Below are 25,475 nucleotides of genomic sequence, written 5' to 3' on the forward strand. Positions count from 1 at the left end.
TCCACACACCGAGGGGGAGGGTGAAGGAAGGGAGCGAGAGAAAGGTGTGAGATCAGACTAGTAAAAATAGCACTTCCTCTCTCGGCCTCAACACCTGGGGAAATGCCAGAAGGTGGATGTGGGTGATACGGAAGGAGCGGGAAAACACATTGAGAGACAAAACAGAGCAGCATTAAGATTTCAAGAGGCTGGTTTCTAATTGTTTGCACTCAACGTTTGATTACGACTAGAAAAAAGTGTCAGCATGGGGATTTGTCAGTGCAGGACTTTTTTCTGCAGGTTACATCAATAGGTGTTAAGCCATTTGAATCATTCACTGAAACGATTTGTTCAAAAACACTGATTCATTCAGGAATTAGAATTATGACTAGAATCTAAACTGAATCATTCACTCAATCGAATCGAATGGTTAAAAAAACATGAACTAAAAAACATGATTCATTCAATTCATTCAGAATTCAAAATAGAATACTAGCATTCTACTCTTACTATTTTTGCCATGTGTTTATATGGTGAAAATAGTAACTGTTGAATGCTAGTATGCTATTCAGAAACAAAATGCTCTTTCCAAAATCGCGTACTCTCTGATTATGTACTTCTGAATAATTCATTTGCGACCAAAAAATATGTTGAATATGTGTAATATGAGCGTAAATCGAACGTACTGCATTTGTCATGTGACCTGCCAGCATCAGTCGCTTCACTAGCATTCACAAATCCTCTCCAGTGGCCTCATGGGATAGTAAAGTGTCCACTGGATATGCACTTCAGAATCCCACTGGAAGTAGTATGACAGATAAGCTACTTTTTGCCTACTGTTTTATGAATAGCCTTCTATAAATTATGACATACTACTCTTTTCACATAGCATACTGTTTTTCTTCTATAGTGAAGTAGGCATATTTGGATGCAGCCACACTATCATTGAATCATTCACTTGACCGAATTGATTTGCTACAAAGAAAACACTACTTAAAACAGGCAACAAAACTATTAATATTGGTTTTAAAATAAAAAAGCTAGTCTATTAACTTCTTGATTATTCAATTGTTGTAAAAAAAAAAAAAAAACTTCTTGCACACAATCTGCTGTTGCCAGGAATATTAAATATAATCTAATTATATGCAATGTTGAATGAACCGCACAATAAAGTGATTTCGTCAATGAACGCATTAATGGGTTCAAGTCTATCATTTTTTGCACAGTTCTGATTTGTTAAAATGTCAAATCATTATCCAACACAACTATGATGTGTTACAAATAGAGCTGTAAAGAGCATGTTAGGGTACTGTGTAAATAACACACTGCGTTAGATGAGCAGATCTATTCACCAGAGTCATTTCTGGAGAACACATGGAGTATTTTTGATTAGTTTGTGTGCTCTGGGATACAGCGAGCACAATATCGTTTTGTAGTATTCCGACTGCGGAAATGGAGTCTTGTACATAAATATGTTTGTTCGATGAGGATGTCAGCTGGATATTGAAATGGACGGCTAGTTTCATTTTCCTTATCCTGTGTGTGGCTACAGACATGCGTTTCATTGTTGCTGGTTCACACCTGGATATTGTCAAGTGTCGTGATTATTTTCCTCTCTTGCTAATTTTAAGAGGTTGAAGAAAGCACTATTGTTTTCCAGACATAATATTTTATGTGCACAGTTATGTGACAGGAAACTAATGAATATATTCAAAGGATATTTGTTTTATAATTAGCTGCACTGTTTGACGTTGGAGTTCAAGTATTATCAATGTTAAGTTTTAAGGATGTAAAAGCAATGATATAATATGATATGATACATTTTAAGTGATATCGGCTCTCAGAATATAAAGCGTCTCTGAATAAATTATCACCATCACCACTATGGAAGCATACAGTGCCATGAATAAAAATGCAAATAAATGAATGAAAATTATCATAAATCTGCCCTGCTAATGACTAAGGTTAAGCCAAATTCTCAGAAATAGAAACAAACAGTCACGCAAACAAATATGTTCACAGCAGTGGGAGCGTGCTGGCTTACAAGCCCTTCCCGCTCCACGCTGCCAAAGATGTTCGCACATAGAAGCATGATGCCACAGGCAGGGCATATGTGGAGGGGGGAAATGAGGTACCAACAATCTCAGCATCGGAAGCACTGCAGTGGCAGTAGAGACACACTGCCCCCTATTGGCGATTTGGAAATGCAGGTAACCACCCAAACAAGACACAGTTTGAGTTGACCTCCTTTAGGCAGTTTTCTTTTGGGAGACTTTATTTGTCGTGGAGTTTGATCTTTAAAACTTTGCAGACCTTTTACATTCACAATAAGCTATAGGCCTACACGGCATGAAAGGTAATATCTGAAAAAGCATAATAGCGGCCTTTTAATATGTGTTTTGTTTTTCTCTTCAAGAAAATGTCCTTATGTGTGCAAGCATATTTGGCAATAAATCTCATTCTGGGTTAAATATGGTATACATTTATTTACCCCAAACACGTCCACTGTTACAAACTGAGGTAAATTATTTTCTACTTTCTTTTTAGCAGATATCACAGTTCATGTTTAACCCAGAATATGTCTTTAGGTGCACTAAGTCATTCTTTCCGCTCTGAAAAAAGTTTTACCCCTCAAAATCTATGCTCAAAATGATACTTCAAATGAACAATTCTGTCATATCAGTAGCCTAATAAAAGTTGGTTGCCTCTTCATGCCGCCATGTTACGATCACATGACCAACTGTTTCCTGCTGCTTGACCAAGTTAGGTTTGATTTAAATAGCGTTCTGGTACTCAGAGCACTTAAAAAGTACATCTAAACAAAACAGACAAGCAAACTAAACAATATAACAACTAACACAATACTTGTCGTCCTACATTTTGTTTTCAGGAATGGACGCGGAACTCTACGGAAAAGAAGAACTGCACTCTTCAAAATAAAGGTTCATTTTAGCATTTAACCTTTTCCATCAATGGAATCTTTCCATCACACAAAATGTTCTTTATAGTGGAAAAAATGTTTTCTTTACACTACACTCTACAAAATAAAGGTCCCAAACAGGGGTTTTCTCAGCAATGACATAGAATAACATTTTTTGGTTTGCCAAAGAACCTTTAAGTGAACAGTTCTTAAAAAAAAAAAAGTGTAAATTTTTACACTATGAAAATAAAAGGTTCTTTATTGGCATCTATGGTCAATGAAGAACCTTTAACATCCAACCTTTCCATTCCACAAAAGGTTCTTTATAGTGGAAAAAGGTTCTTCAGATTAATGTTCTATATATTAAGAATAAAAATGGTTCTTTTAAGAAATGCTTACTGAAAGGTTCTTTGGGGAAGCAAAAATAGTGGTTCTACGGCATCACTGCAAAAACCCACTTTTAGAACCTTTATTTTCTATAAATGTGCATCTTTTGTGTGTAACTTGAAAACTTGCACAATGTGGGGTTAGAAAATAAGAAGACAAGTTAATCTACCTGTAGTAGAAATGTGGCACACGTCTCCTTCCATACAGAGACACAAACACACACACATATTTGGGGAGTGTGAGTGTGTGTGAGCACGTAAAGGGTTAAAGAGGGCTCCTGCTGTGCTCTCTGCTTCTGTGTCTCGGCCCATTACACTTGCCGGAGTACAGCAATATGCCGCCATCAATTACAGCCTGGCTGCACTGCCATCAATACAGAGAGCAGGAGAGCAGCGGCACAGCCACATAAACACGACAAACGGCCACATTAAAACCTCTAGCTCACCTCTTTCACTCTCTCTCTCTTCCTCCCCAGCTCACACACACACCTATTTTCTTTAGCTCAAGCCCCTCAAGCGCTTTCCTTTTTTTGTTTTCTCCACAAGTGTATGTCTTTGTCCTCATCCCTCTCAGTCTGGCAAACAAAAGCTTTTCTTTTCTATTCCCCTCGTGAGCAGTGTTCTCTTTTTTACTTATGGCCCATACCCTTCAAAAGTCCAGCGATGCCATCATTGGATTGGCGTACCATAAAACCCTCTTGTCTGGCTATAACATCCGCTCCAACCAACCCGTCACGGTCTGCTCACTGCATACACATACACACAGAGATCAATACATACTCAGATCAATACACAACAACATTTGACCGACCAGTGGAAGACTGGTGTTTAAGAAGATATTATCAAATATTATCAATAGCACAAAAATTACAAAAATGAGTCAACGAACCCAACTTTCTTTCATTAAAATGACAAGTGAAAACCCAACTAATATTTTGGATACAGAAACTTTCACAAGTGACAAATAAAGAATAAGAAAACTGTTGAAAGAGTACACATCCTTGTGCAATGAGATGTGTCCTTATGACCATTATTCGTGCCATCTAAAGGAATTCACTTTCATACACTGACCTTGAAAGAGAAAAGACTGTCTGTCTGGCATTTATAAATGAAAAGTAGTGCATATGCAAGTGACTGTGTTCATATGTCAGAGCTTAGTTGGGTCATATATGCGCATGTATAGATATCTAGATGTATAGATACAGATCTGTATTGTCTCTCCAATGGAAACGTCTGGAAAAGGTTTGTTACTTCGAACTGTTAAATTGCTTTGCGTTGAGGTCGGGTCAAACTGGTTCGAAAATATTTTAATTTACTTTTATATTTAAAACCCTTAAACAGTGCTATTGTAATTTTATCACAAGAATTGCACTGGATGCACTGAAATTCCTGTTTTTTGTTGTTTCCCCCCCCCCACTATCCTTTAAAGGTTTGGGGTTTAAGATTTTTTTAAATGTTTTTTTTTGTTTTGGGGGGGGGGGGGGGTGGTGTAATCACATTTTCCCAGGCTGAATTTATTTGAAGAAAAATACAGAAAAAACCCCAGTAATATTCTGAAATTAAAACTGAATTTTCACCATTATCACTCCAGTCTTCAGTGTCACGACACTTCAGAAATCATTCTAATATGCTAATACTCAAGAAACATTTCTTATTATTATCAATGTTGAAAACAGATGTGCTGCTTAATCTTTTTGTGGAAACCATGATGATTGTATCCGTATTCTTTGATGAATAAAAAGTTCAAAAGCACAGCATTTATTTTAAATATATTTGTTTTTTAAATAGAAGTCCATTTTAAGTTCTTAAATCGGACCCAAAAACTTTTTAATGATAGTTGTATGTAACGTGTTTTTGCCAGTTAAAAATGTCTGTAGGACTGATTTCAAATTACTGCAAATATACTAGAGAGAGAGAGAGAGAGAGATAGAGAGAGAGAGATTAACTGTGTGTGAATTACCTGAGTCTCTGCATATCTCAAAAGTGTTAATTCGGTAGCAGCGTTTCTGCTAAAAGCAGAACTACGTTTATCTGCTTCAATGACAGCACCGTTGTTACCTCGCTAGTGAGAAATGTCATGTAGCTTTTAAGCAGCTAAATTATTTTACAGATTAAATCGTCAGAGTAGCGCTGACAACAGTGTGTGTCCATACTGTATGTGTGCGCGCGTTTGAGTGGGAGAGAGCGCGGGAGAAAGAGAGTATGCTTTCCGCACATAATACAATGTCATTTTGTGGCAAAAAACATGGAAATATTTTGTTTTTATCTTATTGTTTACTGTATTTATTTGCTCGATCAGTGTCGTTATGGTTTTTGTTTTGTTTTTTTGCTGTTGTAGGCTGTACGGACCTTTGAAGTTGACTGAAATCATTTGGCGAAGTGATATGGACATGCAATGCGGTCAAGACCTGCCTGGGCTGGAACTACTTGTTCACTTAGAAACTAAACATTTTCATATGCCTGCAGCTCATTACTGAAGAGACGTTTAACCATTGTGCATGTCTCAAAGGGTCTTTCCTTGGCTTACACATGCCACCAAGTGTGATCACACTTTAAGAAAGTTCAGTGTACAAACACACAAGTGCTTGCATTTACCCTGGCCCTTTCCAGGTTTTATAGAGAAAGGCATTGCATCAAATAAACTCATTCAACATGGAATATGAAGTTCACGTCAGAATGAATGAAGACAGCAGTCATAGTTCCTACAGTCAAAGTAACTGCATAATTAAGTGCTTATGTGTCATTTATCAACAAGAAATTAAAACGTGAGTGAGTCTTTCTCAAAATTGATCAGACTATTATTTAGCTTTATAATAGATTGATGCATAGTATTAATGTATAGTATACTAACAGTGCTACATCACAAAGAATTAAAGTGTAAAATACAATAATTGTTTTATATTTTTACTCAAAAACGCAGAGATGTACTTGGAAAATATTGGATAAAAGAAAAATAAATAATGTAAAAAAACAGCACATTTCACCAATGAAAATAATAGAAAATAATGACTAACTTCCATTTCATCACAGTCTATCAAGACATTTAAAGTGTCTTACACAAGAACAACTTAAAACAGATCTGGTTCACAGCGGCCTCAAAGCTATACTGAACTTCAGAAGAGGAAGGTTTAAAGATGGAAAAAGATTTTCTTTTGTTTTTCTCAAATTGTCTTGGTGTGAAAGTGTAAACTAAACTGGCATACAAAATTCCATACAAGTGCTTCAGCTACAGTCTCCCTGGGCGAGATGCAAATTTGATGCAAAGCAAGTGTTTTTCAGACAACACAAAAGACAACCCCAAGGAGATCCCTAAAATGACGCACCTTGTTTACAGTGAAAAAGTTTCTGCCAATCCTACAGGAACCTTCTTCAACAGAACATAGGAGTGTAATTCAAGCAAGTTTAGTATGTGTTGTTTAATTGGTGAAGAACTTCAGTTGGAGGTGAGCTGAGAAGACGAGCTGCTGCTGCCAGAGCTCTTGGCGCTCTTCTGCCCCCTGGTGGCACTGACCTGCCGTGGCACTCGCTGGCTAGAACCGTCTCTCGCTGATTTCTCCCCTTGCCCTGAACTTGTTTTACTGCGCACTGCACAAATACATACAGAAGAAACCCATGTTAATATAATTAAAACACATTCATGTGACACGCTCTATCATTTTGAGTCATAAGTCGCAACAAAACGTTTGTGGAGGAACACTATCATAAAACATGAATTTTGACTTGTTAATTTGAAAGACTTCTTTATCGCATGTGAACCCATCATCATTTCTACATTAACTATTAGTTTTAGAGTGCAACAGTGCCAACCCACTTTTTGGGTTCTGGAAGTATTTTTCCTATTCATTTTTTCCATAGGGATTTCAACAAAAAAGTATTAATTAACCAAACCAACCAGATTCTAGGTGAATCACATTGCAAACTTTGATTTTTTTAATTTCGGACAAAAAGTTACAAGTTTGTGTACTTAAAAGCTTTAATGAGGAAGAGAACTATAGTCCAAGGAAGCATTGTGAACGAAAATCAAATTAAAAATGATGGATCTATATAAAACTATTTATTTAAAGATGTTGATGTTGAAACAACATATTTTACAATTATTGCAAAACAAAAACACATTTTTAAGTAGTTTGAGAGCGTAGAGCGTACACGGGGCTTGTCCCAAATGGCAAACTTCATGTGCACTTGCGGTTCAGTTCACAGATCATTAGGTATGAAAACAATTAGAGAAGAGCATATCTCTAAAATTTATTATAAAATCAGTATATTTTAACCTGACATTGATGTCTTAATTATTTAACATATGTTTGAATAAAACTGCAGGCACAATTTAAACAAGAAGAAATATAATTACATAATTAGCGAGTGTTGAGACTTTCTGTTTATTATTTAGTGGATAAATCTGTGTATTTCTGGGTCAAAATGACTCAAAACGAAAGAGCAGGTCACATGTTAGGGTATAAAGGACATTATAATGATTTGGAAACCATGATGGTTTACAGTTGCAATGAGAGTAGATATTAGTGATGAAGTGGAAAAATGTACAAACACCATCCGTTTATGAAGTTGACAGTCACATGCATGCTTTTCATCAAGTTGGTGGCAGACAATTTTGCAGGATGCTGGTTTACTAGTGCATTACAGTGTCACATTCGACACACGCCATTAACAGACATTCATTTACCATGAAAACCAGAGGACTTTATAGCCGGATGAGAGTCACAGAGTCCATGAGACACATGAAGGAAGCCGATCTGGGGCATTTCACCCCCATATTTGGAGCATCGAGCCCGCAAATCACAGGCACAATCGGCGAGGCATGAGAATGAGAACAGATATACGGCACTATGAAGCTGAGGCAGGAATTAGTTATGTCAGCATGAGAAATGTGCTGCAATAGTTCATGGGAGTGAAGAGAAGACCTTGAACTCGCAAACATCGGAATTAAAATAAGGATAAAGGTTCCAAGCTAAAAGACAGAGAAGAAAAACCTTGAGAGATAGGAGCGCCTGTGTCACCCGTGCTGTAGACCACTATCTTAGCCCCTCCCCTAGGGGGGCGGGACACCGGTGCAGAGGGAGGGGCTGCAGTTTTAGAGCTTTTTCCTGAGACCACACATTCTTCTTCTAAAGGAAGTCACACAGATTCAATTAAACAATGCTAGCACAAAACACGGAGAAAGTGATCAAAGGACAAAGTCGGAGTTTAAAACTACTACCAGAACAGCAGAGATGTTGTTTTGTGTTGGACATCACCTATTTTCCAGCTCATATCATGTAATACTGTGGCACATTATGCTTTGGTCTGTTTACATGTGTACCACTCACCTCTAGACTCTGAAGGTGCAGCGGTGGTGTGGGACGCTGTGGATGTGTCACCGGTGGACGCTTCAGAGACCTTCTGCCCCGCACACATGGTCTTTAGGGTCTGAAAGACTGCCAGAGGAGCAACGTTCATCTTCAACAGGTCCACTATGATCCTGTAGTGGAGCAAAAGGATCATAGTGGCACATTAACAGACAAAAAGTGCAAACGCAGTAAAAGAGGTTACGTGTCTCAGAGATTTTATTACAGATGCAAAGGCCCGGTTTCACAGAAAGGGCTTAGATTAAGCCAGGATTAGGCCTTAGTTTAATTAGGGCATTTAAGTAGCATTTATAAATGTGCCTTAGAAAAAAGCATTACTGGTATGCATCTTGAGACAAAACAATGGCACTGAGATATTTTAAGATATGTCAGTGCAAGTTGCTTTCAGTTAAAACAGCTCAAACTTGCATTTTAGTCTGGGAATATTTAAGCCTTGTCTGTGAAACCAGGGGATAATGTTCATATTGTTTTTATGGAAGTGGCATCAGCAATGGAATTAAAGATGACAGAGTTCAATAAATTAATACTTCTATTAACTAACAATTCTACATGGTCTTAAAGGTCATTAGCTTAAATGTAGATAGTTCATAATTGCCAATTACAATTTACAGTTTCACACTAGTGCTATTTTAGTATCATTAAAAATTACAATAGTGTTTTAATGATACTAAAATAGCACTAGTGAATTGTAATTCACACTAGTGCTATAAGAAATGAGCAGTTTCTCATTTCTTTGAACAAGTTGCATATGCTTTGGTACATCCATGCAAATGATTACGTACAAATCTCTGCTGTTTCCTTCATTATCAATTGCTTATGTCATGTTGATCAAAATGTATTATAATGGGTCTCTGTTGAATTGTCTCACCCCCCACAACATTTAGGCATTAGTTCATAGCATAAGTCTTTACATGAAAAATGGTTGAACAAGTTGATATAATAATACATGCAAATTTTTCCCTAAGGAGAATGTCCTATGTTCACATTTCTACTTTTGTTGTTTTCTTTTTTTTCTTTGTGCAATGCAGTGCTGTCTTTTCCTTTCTGTATCGCAATGAAATGGTCTGTCAACAAATTACAGTACAAACAGTAAAAGCGTAAATGTGAATCTTGTCCAGGCTCTTGCAATCAAACTCCCACATACACTAAGGTGTAACCCAGGGCTCGAGACTAACGGCGTCCTATCGTCCTGGGGACGATAGAAAATGTGTTTAGGACGAACAGAAATATTTTCCAGGACGAAAAACATTTTTGTATGTGTGTTAATTTATTACTAGCCTATTAGGCTAACTTACTTATGCCAAATGCCAAAATTAACCGACCAAGCGCTGACTACAACGGAGCGCGTCTTCTCATGCTGTTACTATAGTTACTATCACTGACCGGAGACTTGTTCCGCGCTATCAAATGGCTTAAATGACATCGCAAATATGTTGCGCTGGTTAAACAACGGATATTCAATGAATAAAAAATAGACAAAAATGTTAGATAGTGACGATTTAGGAAGAGATCCAATCAGAGATGTCCTGCGTTTGTGGTAGATGCGCACAGCTATGTGGGAACTTAAACTATGTCGGTTATGTCTTAAACAGTTGTGAGTGTATTGGATGTGCATCAGTGGATTTGGATCAGCATGTCATTGGACATGATCCGATGTCTTAAAGTGACAGTGGGCAATAAACCTAATGTGGTCTCAGTCTGTGTCCTTAATATTGATCAAGCAACAAAAGAAAAAAGAGAAAAGCATTCACTGCTCGTTAATAGCTTTAATAAGGATTCATTATATAAAGACTGAGACACAGATTTCCCCCCAAATTCTGTGTTCTAGAGAAGTCATATTACACTTTTTAAAGCCCTTTCTCTTAATAACACATTTTCAGATGATCAGCTATGACACATTACCACTTTGAGATGTAGTCACCAGTATTTATTTGTTATTGTTTAATCCAACCATGTAAAAAAAAAAAAAAAAAGATTTGTTCTGCATGAATACAAAAAAGCATTTAACTCCTTTTTTTTTTTTTTTTTTTACCTATTTACACATAACTCCTTTGAATGGAGCTAACTAAATATAATATATATCATAAACATTTTAATGGTGTTTTTATTATGTGACTAACAACTATAGATGATAATAAAGTACAGAAACAACATTTTCATTTTGGGACGGTTGACATTCACTTTAGGACGGTTCAAATTGTTTATCAGGACGGTTTCAGGACGGAGGTGAAAAAAGTTAGTCTGGAGCCCTGGTGTAACCTACAATTTACAATATTGTCATCAAAACTTTACATCAGAACATCCCTCCAGACACTGTTATATTGACAACTAAGCCATTTGAATTCACTAAGCGAGAGAGAGAGAGAGATTAAGTGTGTGTGAATTACCTGAGTCTCTTCATATCTCAAAAGTGTTAATTCGGTGTTAATTTGCTTGAACTAAGCAAGTCTTATCCGTACACAATGACACAAGGACTTGTCATTCTGATGGCACTGACATGATCATTGACAGTGACACATATATTTACTTTTGAGAGATGAACTAAGGATTTTGAGCAAGAGACTGGCTTTTGCAGGTAATCCATGGTGTTTTGCTGTTTGTACGAATTGTTTTGAGAAATGTACTTACTGTTTTGCAAATTTCGAGGATGATTCGAGAAATGTACCAAAGCGACTGAGAAAAACTGTAATATCTTGAATTTGTTATTATTTTTATAGTTTTCATTTTAGTTAAAGTTTTAATAATTTTGTTGTGCGTTTCAGGTTTTTGTAATATGTCTATATAGTTTTTATTCATTTTTATTTCAGTTTTAGTTATTTTAGTACATCAAGTTAAATTAAATTAAATAAATGTAAATAAAATGTACCTTTTTTTAGCTAGTTTCCAAGGCAACATTTATCATTTAAGTAATGAAAATGTTTCAGTTTCGTTAACTATAATAACCCTGCTTTGCACATAGCTCAACAAATCCAAGCTTAAAAATACGGAATCATTTTCATGAACCGGTTCTTTCAAACAGACATACATGAAAGAGAAAGTTTTTGTCGGTGAGGACACAATAAAAAATAAAAAAAGCGGTTCAGTTCAACAGCTTGAACAGATTCAGTCCATTTTGAGATTTTGGACTATTTTGCTTTCATAACTTTTCCTCTTTCGGTTTAGTGTAGAGAAAACATCCAAAATACACATTAAAGGTATTGTAGGTAGGATTTTTATATAAAAAACTCTTTTCCAAATTTGTTTAAACTTTCTGTATATATCAATGCATAATTAAAATGTAAGTACTCTGAAAAAGAAAGTATAAAAATCGATTGTCTGTAGACCTCTCACGACTGTTTTAAAGACAGCTCATTATTTCCATTCACTCCACCCCCTCCCTTCTGGGCTCCTTCCAAAGCCACGCCCCAAAAACACATGAACTCGCGACTCCGACCGCTGAGCTGAAAACGCATTATTTACCTGAGACGAGCGGAGAGGAAGGAGCGCAGTGCATGTAGTGACATCATGTCAGAATCACATGTAATAAAAAAAATCTAACTTTATCATTATGAAGATAAACAAATAAGATGTATTTTTTTACTCACTATCAAGCTAGCATATTGATATCGGTAAAGTTTAAAATATAGCCTATATTTATTGATTCGCTAACGAGCTAGTTATCTATAAGGCAAAGCTAAAAACAGGTTGCATGGTACACGTTTTTCCATTGCCATCATTTACACTGTGATGAAGATGAATTTCGTGTAAGATTCATAACATATATGGTGTTCTGCATGTAAGAGTTTCCATGATGAAAGCATTGTTGACTCTGATGAGGACTACACTCCAGACAAGTACCGCATCGTCAGCTCGAGGACAGATACATCGTTGTTTATCCAAAGACTTTCTGTTCATTACCTTTTCTAGTAACGTTACTGTCTTCCTTTTTTTGGCTGGTTTGCCTTCGCGAACTGCATATGTGAATTTTGATTGGTCTTTCTCTGCCATTGTTTTGCTATTCCTAGGTTCCATGCCTCTTGAATTCCTCAAATCAAACGGGTACGCGTAAGTGGGCAGGTCCTGTGTGGCAAAAGGGTGGTTGCCATGGTTGCAAGAGAGTGACAGTCGCCTAAGCAAATCCTTTGTTTCGTCCCGGATGGAAATAATGAGCTGTGTTTAGTGCAGATTAAACGGTCTAGAGTCACTCGATTTGTATACTCTTTTTATCAGAGTACTTACATTTTAATTATGCATTGATATATATATATATATAGAAAGTTTAAACAAATTTGGAAAAAAGTTTTTTTTATAAAATTTCTACCTACAATACCTTCAAGTGTTTGTTTTATTACATTTGAACTATTTGCATCTCCACTTCAGTAACACTGACGCCGACTTTACAGTTTTATTCCAAGATATTTTCTGAAGGTTTTTCCTGAAGTTTGTTCATGTATCATTTGCCTGATTTATCTTACTTTTTCTGGCTATTGACAGTATTTTCTGATTTATGGTGTGATAAAAAGAGATATTCAAAATCCCCTCAGTAAAAACATTTAACCTTAATATGTCACCAAAACAAAACAATTTTGAACCTGGCCTTATCCAATGTTTAGATTTCTGATCAGGTAGCTCAGCTGGTTGCATAAACTGCTTAGACTAGTCTTAAAAGTTAGTCATCTCATTTTTTTTTCTGGGGGGAAATACTATGGAAGTCAATGGTGCCCCACAACTGTTTGGTTACAAACATTCTTCAAAATATCTTCCTTTCTGTTCGGCAGAAGACAGAAATGTATACAGGTTTGGAACAACTTGAGGGTGCGAATTTTCATTTTTGGATGAACTATCCCTTAAAGAACCCTATTGGCACTTTCCGTTTGATTTTGTGTGACTCACTTAAACACCTCTTGATCAATGACTATCCCAGCAGCCTGAGTGAGCTCGAACAGCTCAGTCTCCTCCGCATTTAAAACCTTTTTCTTCTTGATGCTGTATTTCTGCACATTTCCACTGACGGTGACGCTCAGAGAGGGGGAATCCGGGGCTGTGGGCATCGTCCCGGGCTGTGCTGACTGTGACATATGCACCACCTAAACACTATAAAAACACATGAAACCACACTTACAGCAATCACAAAACAAGCGCACATTCCTGTGTCAGATCTTACAGATGCTGTAAGTTCTGCTGAAAACACTAATCTCCTCTCGAGGAATGTATTTAACGCCAACCGTGATGCGTGGGGTGTCTTGCCTTGGTAAATGACCTTTGAATAATAATACATTATTATAAATGTTGCACAAAAACAACCAAGCTTTATACATATAAAGTGATTGTGCCTAGTTGCCACATTAATTACATACTGAATTCGATAATTACATATTCCTGTTCCCTTCCTGTTTATATTATGCACAGAAATGTTGTTTAGGTTTTAAATCAGACGTTAAAATATAATATAATACTCACAGTGTACTAGTGAAATGCCCGCTTCCTTCTTCCGGTATTTCTTTTCTTGGTAACGTCAACCAGCATGTGCTGCCACCGTCAGGTCTGGAGAAGGCGTTGGCGGTTGTCTTCCTCCAGGGGGCGCTTGGTGGGTCAGAAAACGAATTTCCCCCATTGAGCATTCATTCGAAATTTTAACCTGTGCAGTAGGACGAATAATTGTTTAAATAATTTAATTTAATTGTGAAAACCATACCATAAAAGATAAGATTTAAAAAAGTACTAAAGTTATAATAAAGGACTGCGATAGGTCAACAACAGCACAGAGGTGGCATTTGGTGATAATTTACGACACTGAGAATATTTCAAAGCCACTGAATTGAAAATACACGTAAAAAGAGGGAGAGAGAAACAATTGAATTATTTATAGATGTATGCATCTGCTGCCCATTTGTTACCCAGTGTCATACTGATCATGGTCATTTCGCTGAATACTAAAAAGTAAAAATTCAGTAAATCCCTGAATCCTCAATGAGCCTCATTCAAATCCCAGAACTATGTTTATCTCCGTGGATAAATTCATATATTAAACATTATAACAAAATGAAACCTGACACATCAATCTAAGTACAAATTATAAAATGTTTTACGTTTAATCACAAAGGGCTGATCTGGTCCATCTTGATCAGCGCTGTGAAAAGTAACAGTTGCCAACGCATGGTAAGTAATGCACCGGTTGAACAATTTAACTTGATAAAAGACACTTATTTTAGTGGCATTGGATTGAAAATGCATATGAAAAGCCAGAGTAGGATAACAATGTAGACCATGGCGACAAGACCATCAAGATTTAGCAACCCAGCATAAAACATTTTCCACAGCTCATCACAAAATGTTTATGAATTCAAGATCAGTAACATGCAGGGCCGTGCACAGACCTTTTGAGGGGCATGTGCTGAAACTGAAAAAGGGCACCCCCCTCCCTTTTTTTAATATCAAGATTATTTAGTAAGCCTACATAAAAGGAGGATATGGTCACATCTTCATGACAAATTCAATACAAAAAAATAATAGTCTCAAAAGCTTTAGATTTATTCACTATTATTAACAACCATAATAATAATAATATAGATAATATAGATATACAGGGCTTCATGGCTTCTTTAAACCATATTACAACAGCAACCTTCTGTGAGCCATGCTTGAAGATGTTTATCACTTCACTGTGATGTCCCTCTTTATGGCTATGGGGAGAAGGTCTAGTCTCTCCTCTGAGCAGAGGCTTCGGGGTTGGTTCTTAATTAACCTCATTTTTGAAAAGGATCTCTCCACAGTTGCAGTTGATGGCAAAAACCTGACACTGTGGAGGACCAATGTTGGTCTCTTGAAGGTCTCTTATTCACTACACTTTCCATAAAATAAGCCAGCAATGAAAAAATTATAAAATAGTGTGAAAAGTACAGTTGCAGTGAAAAGCATTTCTGAAGGATCACATGACAGTCAGCTTTGACCACGGAAATAAATTTCATTTTAAAATATATTCAAATAGAAAACAGTTATTTTAAATATTAAAAATATTTCACAATATTACTGTTTTTGCTTATTTTGGATCAAATAAATTAAGCCTGGGAATGAATGAAATCACAAATTACATTATGGATGATAAAATATAAAGATTTCACAGTGATCTTCTGTAATGTGTTTTTTTTTTTTTTTGTTACTACTACAACATTACTGTAGTAAAGCCATGTTTTACTACATTTATACATGTGAGCAGGCACGGATTAACGCACGGGCCTACTGGGCACTTGCCCAGGGCACTGGGCCAGCAGGGGGCCCTGTAAAATGTACTGTGTCTATTCTTTTCAAATTATTCTTTTTATTTTATTTTTATTTTCAGTAAAATTGTGTTAAATATTGAGAAATAATGTGATTTTTTTTTTTTTTTGCAGTTGCAAAGTATTAACTAGTAAATAAATGAAATAAATAATTTGAATGTATTGCTGCGCTGTTGAGAAGGACATCTAGAGGCGAGTGAAAAGCATTGCGTAATATAAAAGTCACGCGTAGAAGACGGTTACTCAAAAACCAAAACAAAAATGAGTTTAAAACCACAACCAAGACAGACCATAGGCTAAGTTGTTTATGTTTTACAATAGTATCCTATGGGCTTATTTTTTTTTAACGAAATGTCAATCTTCATCTTTATAACAGAAGATATAATACAATACAACAATCTTCAAGATACAGTAAATCTTCAAATGTGTAACGGATTGTCACCTTAAAAAGTGTCTTTTGTGGTGGAACAAGCAATGCTATATAGCATCTTAATTTAATCTTTGTTTTATTATTTTAGTTCATTAACTAATTGTTAACTCAACTAATTTAAAGTCCCACTCCGATCATATTTTGAGCTATTTGTAAACATTCCCAGTGGTCTTTAAATTATGATTATGCCATTTTTAGCCAAACTCACAAAACCCGTGCCGTTTTCTGGGACTTTGCTTCAGCAGAGCGGCAGTAGCTCATTAGCAATTCGCCTCTGCGTTGTGGGCGGAGCCGTTGGCACGGAGATGACCCTCCCCCTCCCCGTTGCTGAGAGCTCTGTCTCTCCCGCTAGCTTACACCCCCAACCTGTCATTACCGGTGCAACAAAAATTGAGAGCAATATTGGCGCTATCCAGCCGTACAGTGCGTTTTCGTTTTAAAATGCATAACTTTTGCAACGATTATGCGCTCCTGCCGTCCACATTACTGACCCTCGGCCTCGAAAACGGAGACTGACCCCTTCAGTCGAGTCCGATGCAAGACACGCAAGTGACGCAACCCATAGCAACGAGTCATGGCAACGACAGCTCAAACCGACAGAAACATACAAGTAAACGTGAATTTTGTCACATTGTCATGTTAATTATAATCAAATGCATTTTGTTTTATTGAAAACAATATTATCATTGATATTTGTTTGAGAGGGGCACTTTCGATTAATTTTAACAAGCTTGTGGCCCCGCCCAGTGGAGTTACTACGTCACAACTCCAGTCTATTTTGAACGGCATTTTAGCGTCTGCTACTGATTCACAGCCATTTGAATGTAGAAATACTCAGAAATACAACTTTGAGCTTATTTTTCTCAAGATATGTCCTCTAACATAAGAAAAATGCCACAAGAACATGTTAACACCTAGAAAAACATTATTTTCATCGGAGTGGGTCTTTAACGTAAAGACCTGGATACTAGAATTAGGCTACTAATTAAATAAATGTCAACTGGCATAAATGCATTGATTAGAATTGCCGTTGACTAAAGATTTTCTAGTCGACGACTATTAGTCATTCCTTTAAGCAATTAGTCGACTAATCTCACGTTAATATTAATTTCTGCTTAAATACTGAGTGGAGGCGTATAGCCTATTCCGCGCTCACGCAAGCGCATCATAAATATTGCCGCAAAGCACCGGCAAAAGCAGGCTAATGATAATATATGTCTGGAAAAAACTAGGCATTTTTATTGTTTAATAAAAATTTTTTTAAATCAGTGTCGGCTGCAAACATATCTATATCTCTGCTGTAAAGTGGATGCGCCTTTAGAGAGAAATGCACCTTTCATATCATATCAGCCTAATCAGCCGGTATTTGCTTTCGATTCGAATTTTTTCGTTTAAAAGTGGACATTTCAAGCTTTATATAGAAATATTCATCATGTATGTGAGGCTATACACTGTGTTTCAGTTCATTTTTGAGACGCGCTCCGGTTCACGCCACGGAGACCATGAAAGCGCGCCCTGTTTGTTTTATTTTATTTTACAAAAGCACAACGGTTTCTTGTTATTGTGAGTTTACAAAAATAAAAGTAGCTACTTGCGACTGATGCATTATTCTTTTCTGTATAGGCCTATGACCAGAAAAGATTGAGTAGGCCTATTTCAAGTTGTTTCCACTGTTGATTGGAAAATGCAAGTGTGCGCGCCGACGCCTGCCATGCAGTGCGCGCTGCACACTCCGCACACGCACTTGGATATGCATTTATCTAGGTTAAAGTTAGAGCGAGCTGCCATGCCAGACGGATAAGTCCTTTTCATGTTTAACAAATCAAATCATGCATTTTCTACCTACCGCGAGTAAGCGCTGCACCAGTTTGAAAAATGTAAAAGCATAACGAGCGTAACGAGCAAGAGGCCCCACACTGGGGGATGCAGAGATGTTGCTGCGTCTGTTATTATTAACATTTCTGATTGTTTAAATGACCAGCCCTCGGGGGTCCCCTAAAAATGCCTGGCTTGCCTGCCCACTGTTGTCCAAAAAATTGGTGAAGGGGGCCTTTGAGACATCCGTGCCCAGGGCACATCATCGCCTTAATCCGTCCCTGCATGTGAGGACGACCGGAGAGTATATAAAATAGGCCTACTATAGATCCAAGAATTAGACAGTGAATACGTCCATATTTACAGCCTTGAATTAACCATAATGTAATATTATTACCATAACATGATTAAATGTTAATAAATTAAGTGTATCAGCAGCAATCATAAATCAAAGAACACATTTCTTAGAAATATGTGACGAGGATCACTCGTCGATTTGTGTAGTTTCAGTACGAACAGCGCGGGGGCGCGCATGTGCTTATGATTTTCCGATGGAAACGGCGCAGGCGGCATCATTACATTTTCATCAACAGCTTACCAACTAAATTGTTATAGCTATATAGGCGCTCAGTTTTTCCTGTTGTAAAATACATTTGGTCAAAATCGCATTTTATAAAAAATGAAATGCTGCTGTATGCACAGGCTATTTAAGTGTAGGCTATTTGGCTATGACTATGGCAAATGTTAGCATATAGGCCTAGTCCTCTCTCTCAGGTCCCACATATCTTAGTCAGACATCAAATAAATAAAATATGAGCTTTTATAGACAACGTGTTTAGTACTTATTTAAACAACAAGATCTTAGTTTACCCTTGCAAAACTGTCTGCTGTGCGGCCGCTGCGGAGCTTCAGTTCATTCAGTCACGATAGAGGCGGAGTTATCAGCTTTACTGACAGTTTGAGGATCGAACAAGATTTACACAAGCTCTTTTTAAGATCTTTCATTGGCTAAATATCTTTAAAACAGACAGATAGACTTAAATGATGACCAATAGCATTAATTTATATTAATAAAAAACATCACCAAAAAAAAGGGCACTTCGGCAAAAAGGGCATGTGCTCTGCACAGGTTGAGCCCTACCTGTGCACGTGCCTGGTAACATGCTTCTATTTATGCTCAAAGAACAACAGAAGCTAACTGAAATTCAATGCAGAGCATATGAGTCCATCAAAAAGCATTGCCAATGCAGCATTTAATATAAATAATAAGGAAAGGAAAGGAGATTTAAGGTAAAAAATATTGCATCATGTATATTATGCATTTAATATAAATAATAAGGAAAGGGAAGGAGATTTAAGGTAAAAAATATTGCATCATGTATATTATGTATATTATGTCAATTGACAGAATACAGACATCATTTTTGACCTGGAAATGTGTGGCTAAGGTAACAGCAAATTTTAAAAGCGTTGAGAAAAAGGAATGGAGACGAGTGTTTCTAATGTCAAGTCATTCTCAGCTGACTCTTTGTACTTTGCTTTCAACTGTGTCTGAGTCATCCGCTGAGCTGCGCTTCTTAGACGACACAAGGGACAATGACACTTCCTGTTTATCCTCTAAAACCTTAGACGTAGTCAAGCCAGTCTTTGGCAAATCTAAGTCCAAGCCGGGGCTCTCCAAACAGGGCATTGTATCGGTTTGCACTAGTTCGAGCTCTGTGGGTCTTAGTGCCTCATGCTGCTCAGTTTGTAATTGTACATCCAAATCCTCCAGTCCTGTTAAAGTGCCACTGATAACTTCAGTTTGTGGCTCTTCTAGAACCACATTGAGCTGCAGTGCATCCTTATGGCCATTGATTGGCATGTTATCTGCTCCCGACAGGATCTCTCTCCTGAGTGAGGCCAACTGGGCATGCAGGAGCTCCTTGTGCTGCGCTTCAAGGTTTTCCATCTAACAATAAAAAAGTAAGACAGTTTTGCCCAGGAGAAATATCAATTTGAATTAGCCCAAGCCAATACATTCTGAACACTTACAAGCTTGGCCACCTTCTGCTGGCTGTGATCTGGACATTGATATGCTTGCAGTTCCTCAAACATCCTAACATTAGATTGAACCAGACTTGCAACCTAAAAGTAAAATAGAAGAAATGCAAAAGAAGACAACATAGAGAAAAATATAAACATAGAATATAACTTTAATGAAAGTTTTTACAAAAAAAGGCTAAATATAAACGTTAAAGGTGACCTATAATTCAAAATTGAATTTACCTTGGTATAGTCAAATAACAAGAGTTCAGTGCATGGACATGACATAGAGTGAATCTCAAACTGGACTGTTTTCGCGTTCTCATTTAATTCACGTTTATGAAAAACGGTCGGTTCTCCACACAATACCGACTGTGACGCAATAGTCGGGATCATTAATATGTACGCCTCCAAATATTTGCATAATGCCAGCCGGAACTGCGCAGCCGAAGCATGGCAGTTGCTCAGTGTGGATGTACACATGAACACAAAAGTATTTTTTAATTCCTTCATCTGAGCCTCTGAAGAAACAATGGGTTAATTTTATTTTCTCTGGAAATTTCCAAACATTTCACCGACTGTTTCCTCAACTTGGGCCAATACAGAGCTGGCCTCGGATCGAGCTACCAAGCAACACTTTCTGATGTGTAATTGTTCAAGTTCAGACAGGTAATCTTTCTCTCAAAATCGTTCAATACTGTTTATGCATCAGTAAGTCAAGCCAGTGACTAAAATATCAGCTTCACATCGTTTCTTTTAGTAGGATGAAAATAATCGTATTTAAATTGTGAACAAATTATATACAGAAAGCGATCAAAGAACAATCTTTCCACACAGCGCGAGTTTATCTGGACACTTGCCAAACTCGTTATGAAATCAATGACGCACGTTACTGCACAACGAAGCTCTTACTGTATTTACATCATCGTGTTTGCATTGGTGAAAGCCTTAGAGAGTGTGCAGAAACTGCTTTGCAATGATAAGATCTTCATTCTCGCGATCAACACACTGTCATCTGCTCAATGCTCATCACGGCAACATTTTATGTGATGGGAATAGATCTAAATACTTTAAAAACATCTCACGATTCGTTAATCTCGATAGCTGTTATAGTAAAAACGTATAATAGCAGTAGTAAAAGTATTCGGGAGAGAGTTTCACATGTAATGCGTAGCTATTTCATATGCAAGCATGTCAGCCAATCACAGCAGTGGCCGCGGTTACACTGAATCCCACAGCAGACACGCCCCTTCAAACAGAGTGTTCAAATCAGAGGCTAAAAGCAGGATAGGAAAAATGCCTTTTATTTCTAAATTATGATTATTTTTTATCTAAAACATACTAACATTATAAGGGAACATTATAAAATAATAAAAAAAAAACATTCTAGGGCACCTTTAAACTTTTTGCAGGTATACCTGTTCTTTGAGCTGTTTAATCTCAGCTTGTAGTGTCTTCTCCATATCCTCTTTCTCCTGACGGAGTGTGTCAATCTGCTGGTGGAGCTCCAGGAGTCGTTTCTGTAGCAGGGTCTGTTCCAAACTTTCTGCGTCCTGAAATTAAAGTGGCAAAGCTTTTAGATCACTCCTACTTTAAAAAAAAAAAAAACCTAACCCCAAATTTTTAAAAAAGCTTCAAAACCGTCTAGCTGCATCAATAATGATAGATAAATGGACAAATCTAATTACCATTTTCTATTAGAAGTTTTTTACAGAGCATTCATCATTAAATACCATAAAACAGTAATATGTTCTGTGATTCATGTTATCAATGACCTGTTCAGTAATGATACCAGTTGCCATGTCATAGATCACACTGTTTCCCTGTCCATCAGGGTCCATAAGAACAAGAGTCTGTGTCCCATCAGATGAATTCTGGGAAGACCCCACCTCCTCCTCAGCACCAAGTCGGATCCCATTTCTCTCACCTTCTTCCTTCAAACACAAAGGAAAGGTCGACAACAATTTCAAATCAACAGTAAGAGGTTTAGTAGTAGATCACATAAACTTCATTTTTTTGTATAATGTTGCTGTTTGAGCTTGAAAAAGGTCTGCAAAAAAAAAAAAAAAAAAAAAAAGCACAAATGCACTCCAAATGGAGTTTTTCTCTATATCAATAATCACTAGTGTTTCTGAACTCCTGGAAATGCTGAAATTCACGGTTATGGTAAAGGACGTGACCCTTCCCAAACACGCTTGAAGAGGTTGACCAATCACAACACACCAATCAGAGCATATTGTGCTTTTCTGAAGGAGGGGCTTCATAGAGACAGGACTTAAACATAGCGTTACTGACGGACTGGGAAGAGAGGTGCTGCAATGTAAAATATGTGAAAAAAGTGTTTTTTTTTACTTTCAAGCATGAAAACCTGTTCTAGTAGACCCCAAAACCAAAATGAAGACTTTGAAAAAAGAGCATAATAGGTTCCCTTTAATGAAATTCCCAAAATAAAACTTGGACAGTCTACCTTTGGCTCCACAGTCAATAGGGTTTCAGTGCCAGTGGTCAGGATGGGCTGAGTTAATATGGATCCAATGCTTGTGCCATCTCCACCTGGTCCAAGACTCACTGCCAGCCCTTCATATGCTTTACCATGAGCCTCTGAGCTCTCCCCATAATACTGTCGGCAGTTCACATTCTAGGAGAGGAATCATGCAAACATTATTGGGTTCAAAAAGAGCGATCCAATGCGAAAAAAGGCTGTTCACACTAAGGGCGATTAAAAAAAATATTCTAATTTGATGAAAAAATAGGCAAGTCAACACCACAACTATTATGTTAATGACAGAGAGGAATGATATTGTTGGAATCACTGAACATTTTTTTTCTCAGCTGATGAATGATAAAAGCATCAGCCAATCAGAATCCACATGACTTTAAAAAGCTTGAGCATTCAAAGTGCCGACGTCATGTAACATGTTGCAAAGTGGCAGTCAATATAACTATAGCCTAGTGTGCACTTATTATAAACAGAACATTACCATACATCGGTGTGGTCGCTAATACAGTTATCTTTGTAGTTATCGTTCTTGGTGTGAATGGACCGTTAGTTAGTTGTTATCCACCTTTACCTGAGTGACTTGGATCTGAAATGTGGTGTGGGGATTTCGGAAGTGTGTTTTGTAGTGTTTGATGGCCTCGTCCCGCCTGTTGAAACCATTTCTACAGCGGTAACAGTGCCAATGAGCACCTTTAAACCTCTTTTCTCCTTTAATAGTTCCCACAATCTCACAATGGATACAGCAGCGCAGCACCTTCAAGCCTGTCCATAAAAAATAAGTGTAAGAGAGAGACTGATTTCAAAGAGCATCAGTCATAAAAGCTAAATTTTGAGTCTATAGATTCCATGTTCCTTACCTGCAAAATCAATGCCTTTGTCCACGTGTTTGATGCGGAAGTGAGCTCGCAGGATGATGGGATCTTGGTAAGCCTCGGCCACAGAACAGAGGGGGCAGTGCATGTGCACTCCTTTCTCCTGCCCTAAACACTTCTCATCTTGACACAGCACAGGTGTGTATGCGTGTTCTGTTCCTCTGACACGAACCGAGGGATGGGCCTAGAAAAACAATTGCAGACAGCCTTGTGAATGCAACTCTAAAAGAGACATTGTATTGATTGAATAAGTAGCCCTATTACTGTGCTGACAGCTGTTTAGGGCTGGCATACTTTAAAAAAAATACTTTATTGTTCTGAATACATAAAGACGTCATTTTTATTTTGTTCTAACTGGGAGAAATCTGTAAATGGAGGTCGCTGTACAATAAAGGGTTATTTCACCCAAAGATTATATTCTGTCATAATTTACTCACCCTCATGTCGATCCAAACCCATAAGACTTTAGTTCATCTTCACAACACAAATTAAGATATTTTTTATGAAATCTGAAAGATTTCTTTCCCTCTATTGACAGTCCACGCAACTACCATTTTGACACTTCAAAAAGTTTATAAAGACACGGTCGCTTTATGGTCCAGTCCATCCGGGCGCTACTGAGTTTAAATTCTTACTTCACATTATATTATCATCATCATTACTATATTATCATATAGACTGTATGTAATGCTTCTCAAATTCACTTTGGCGATGTCTAAACTTCTTTATCCTAGAAGGCATTTTGCTCTGATGTGAACAGCTGCAGATTTAAAGCAGGGGCACCAAATTTGACAACATATAATTAGAGCTGTTACCTCCTGTACCTCACACATAAAAACTTCCACAAACTGATTATTTCGTTTAAACTGAATCAACATTCAAAATGTATCTACTGTTTATTTAAGTGAATTGCAGATATGTCACATATTGTTTTAATATGCATTTCTTTAAGAGCCCCTTGTGGCAATCTTAAGCATTGCCGCCGAAAACCAATGAAACTTGGCCCCGCGGCAAGTTTGTCAACAATATGAGAAATTATTACAACCACGACCTAAGGTACTCCAAAAAACTCTTGTTTGCAAAATGCTATTATTCATGTACATGTTGTAGATGTAATAAATATGATTAAATGGGCCTAATGCATCACTAACCGCGTTTATATTTATATATTTTGCATAAGGCCTGCAACTAGTTTAATAAAATAATGGGTAGTTATAAAACGATACCAGGTTGATAATGCAAATCTTGACTAACGTACTGTACTGAATCACAATTGTCCAGAAAGTTAAAAGCTGCACGCAGATTTTGCACACTTAATCAAGCTAACAAATTTAGCAAGCTAACACACAAACCACAGCATTTTACCTTTAAACTTTCACTCACCACAAAAGTGGACATGCCTTTGATATAGAAAAAAAATCCGCTTCAAATTCAGCTGTCCGCCCGGCGTTTGTCGTAGTCTTTAGCCTATGAAACATCCCATTTCAGAGCGCTTGTGTGTGGTTCGTCATCTGCGTGTACACACATTCACCTGCGAGTTTCTAAGCACATAGCACCGATGAACGAAATGACGAGATGTCATTATTAGAACTCAACGTAAATTATTTTCATTGGCCGATATCAGCTTGGGTGGAATTTTAAACCAATCAGCACCGTAAACGATGAGTAAGGGATGTCGGTGCCACCACAACGAAGGCTGCACGTACACTGGTATAAGATGAAAAATCCATCATATTAAATATCTACAAATATTTAATGCAGCCAGACACGTTAATTATCTTATCTAAATTATTGCACGCCTGTACTTATTATAAAATTCACAATTCATTAATTTAATTTCAACGAATTATTAGAATATATGGAGGTTTTTACAAATTTAGGTGAGTTAAAAGGTTTTCCTAAAGTAGCAATATCACATTTTGTTTGTGT

The 25,475-nt window shown here is 37.2% G+C and overlaps 2 protein-coding genes across 4 annotated transcripts; both read right to left on the minus strand.

Moving 5' to 3' along the window:
- Nucleotides 1–6,682: 6,682 nt before the first annotated feature.
- On the minus strand, nt 6,683–13,721 carry mzt2b (mitotic spindle organizing protein 2B). 2 transcript variants are annotated; one of them, XM_056242217.1, is made up of 4 exons: nt 13,521–13,721; nt 8,610–8,761; nt 8,274–8,408; nt 6,683–6,870 (listed from the first exon to the last, which is right to left on the minus strand). In XM_056242217.1, the coding sequence occupies exons 1-4, from the start codon at nt 13,703–13,705 to the stop codon at nt 6,719–6,721; spliced, it is 624 nt and encodes a 207-aa protein (XP_056098192.1). In that variant the 5' UTR covers nt 13,706–13,721; the 3' UTR covers nt 6,683–6,718. The 2 variants fall into 2 exon arrangements, with proteins under 2 accessions (XP_056098192.1, XP_056098193.1); XM_056242218.1 differs by lacking the exon at nt 8,274–8,408.
- A 5,820-nt stretch (nt 13,722–19,541) lies between these two features.
- zgc:193801 (uncharacterized protein LOC564476 homolog) lies at nt 19,542–25,109 on the minus strand. 2 transcript variants are annotated; one of them, XM_056242215.1, is made up of 8 exons: nt 24,930–25,109; nt 23,532–23,730; nt 23,246–23,436; nt 22,664–22,812; nt 21,950–22,109; nt 21,593–21,727; nt 20,184–20,276; nt 19,542–20,100 (listed from the first exon to the last, which is right to left on the minus strand). In XM_056242215.1, exons 1-8 carry the CDS (start codon nt 24,942–24,944, stop codon nt 19,666–19,668), a joined length of 1,377 nt encoding a protein of 458 aa, XP_056098190.1. In that variant the 5' UTR covers nt 24,945–25,109; the 3' UTR covers nt 19,542–19,665. The 2 variants fall into 2 exon arrangements, with proteins under 2 accessions (XP_056098190.1, XP_056098189.1); XM_056242214.1 differs by having other exon boundaries at nt 21,950–22,108; nt 22,642–22,812.
- Nucleotides 25,110–25,475: the final 366 nt, after the last annotated feature.

This window comes from Rhinichthys klamathensis, unplaced genomic scaffold, assembly GCF_029890125.1.
Source record: "Rhinichthys klamathensis goyatoka isolate OS25496 unplaced genomic scaffold, OSU_Roscu_1.1 h1tg000709l_1, whole genome shotgun sequence".
NCBI lineage: Eukaryota > Metazoa > Chordata > Actinopteri > Cypriniformes > Leuciscidae > Rhinichthys > Rhinichthys klamathensis.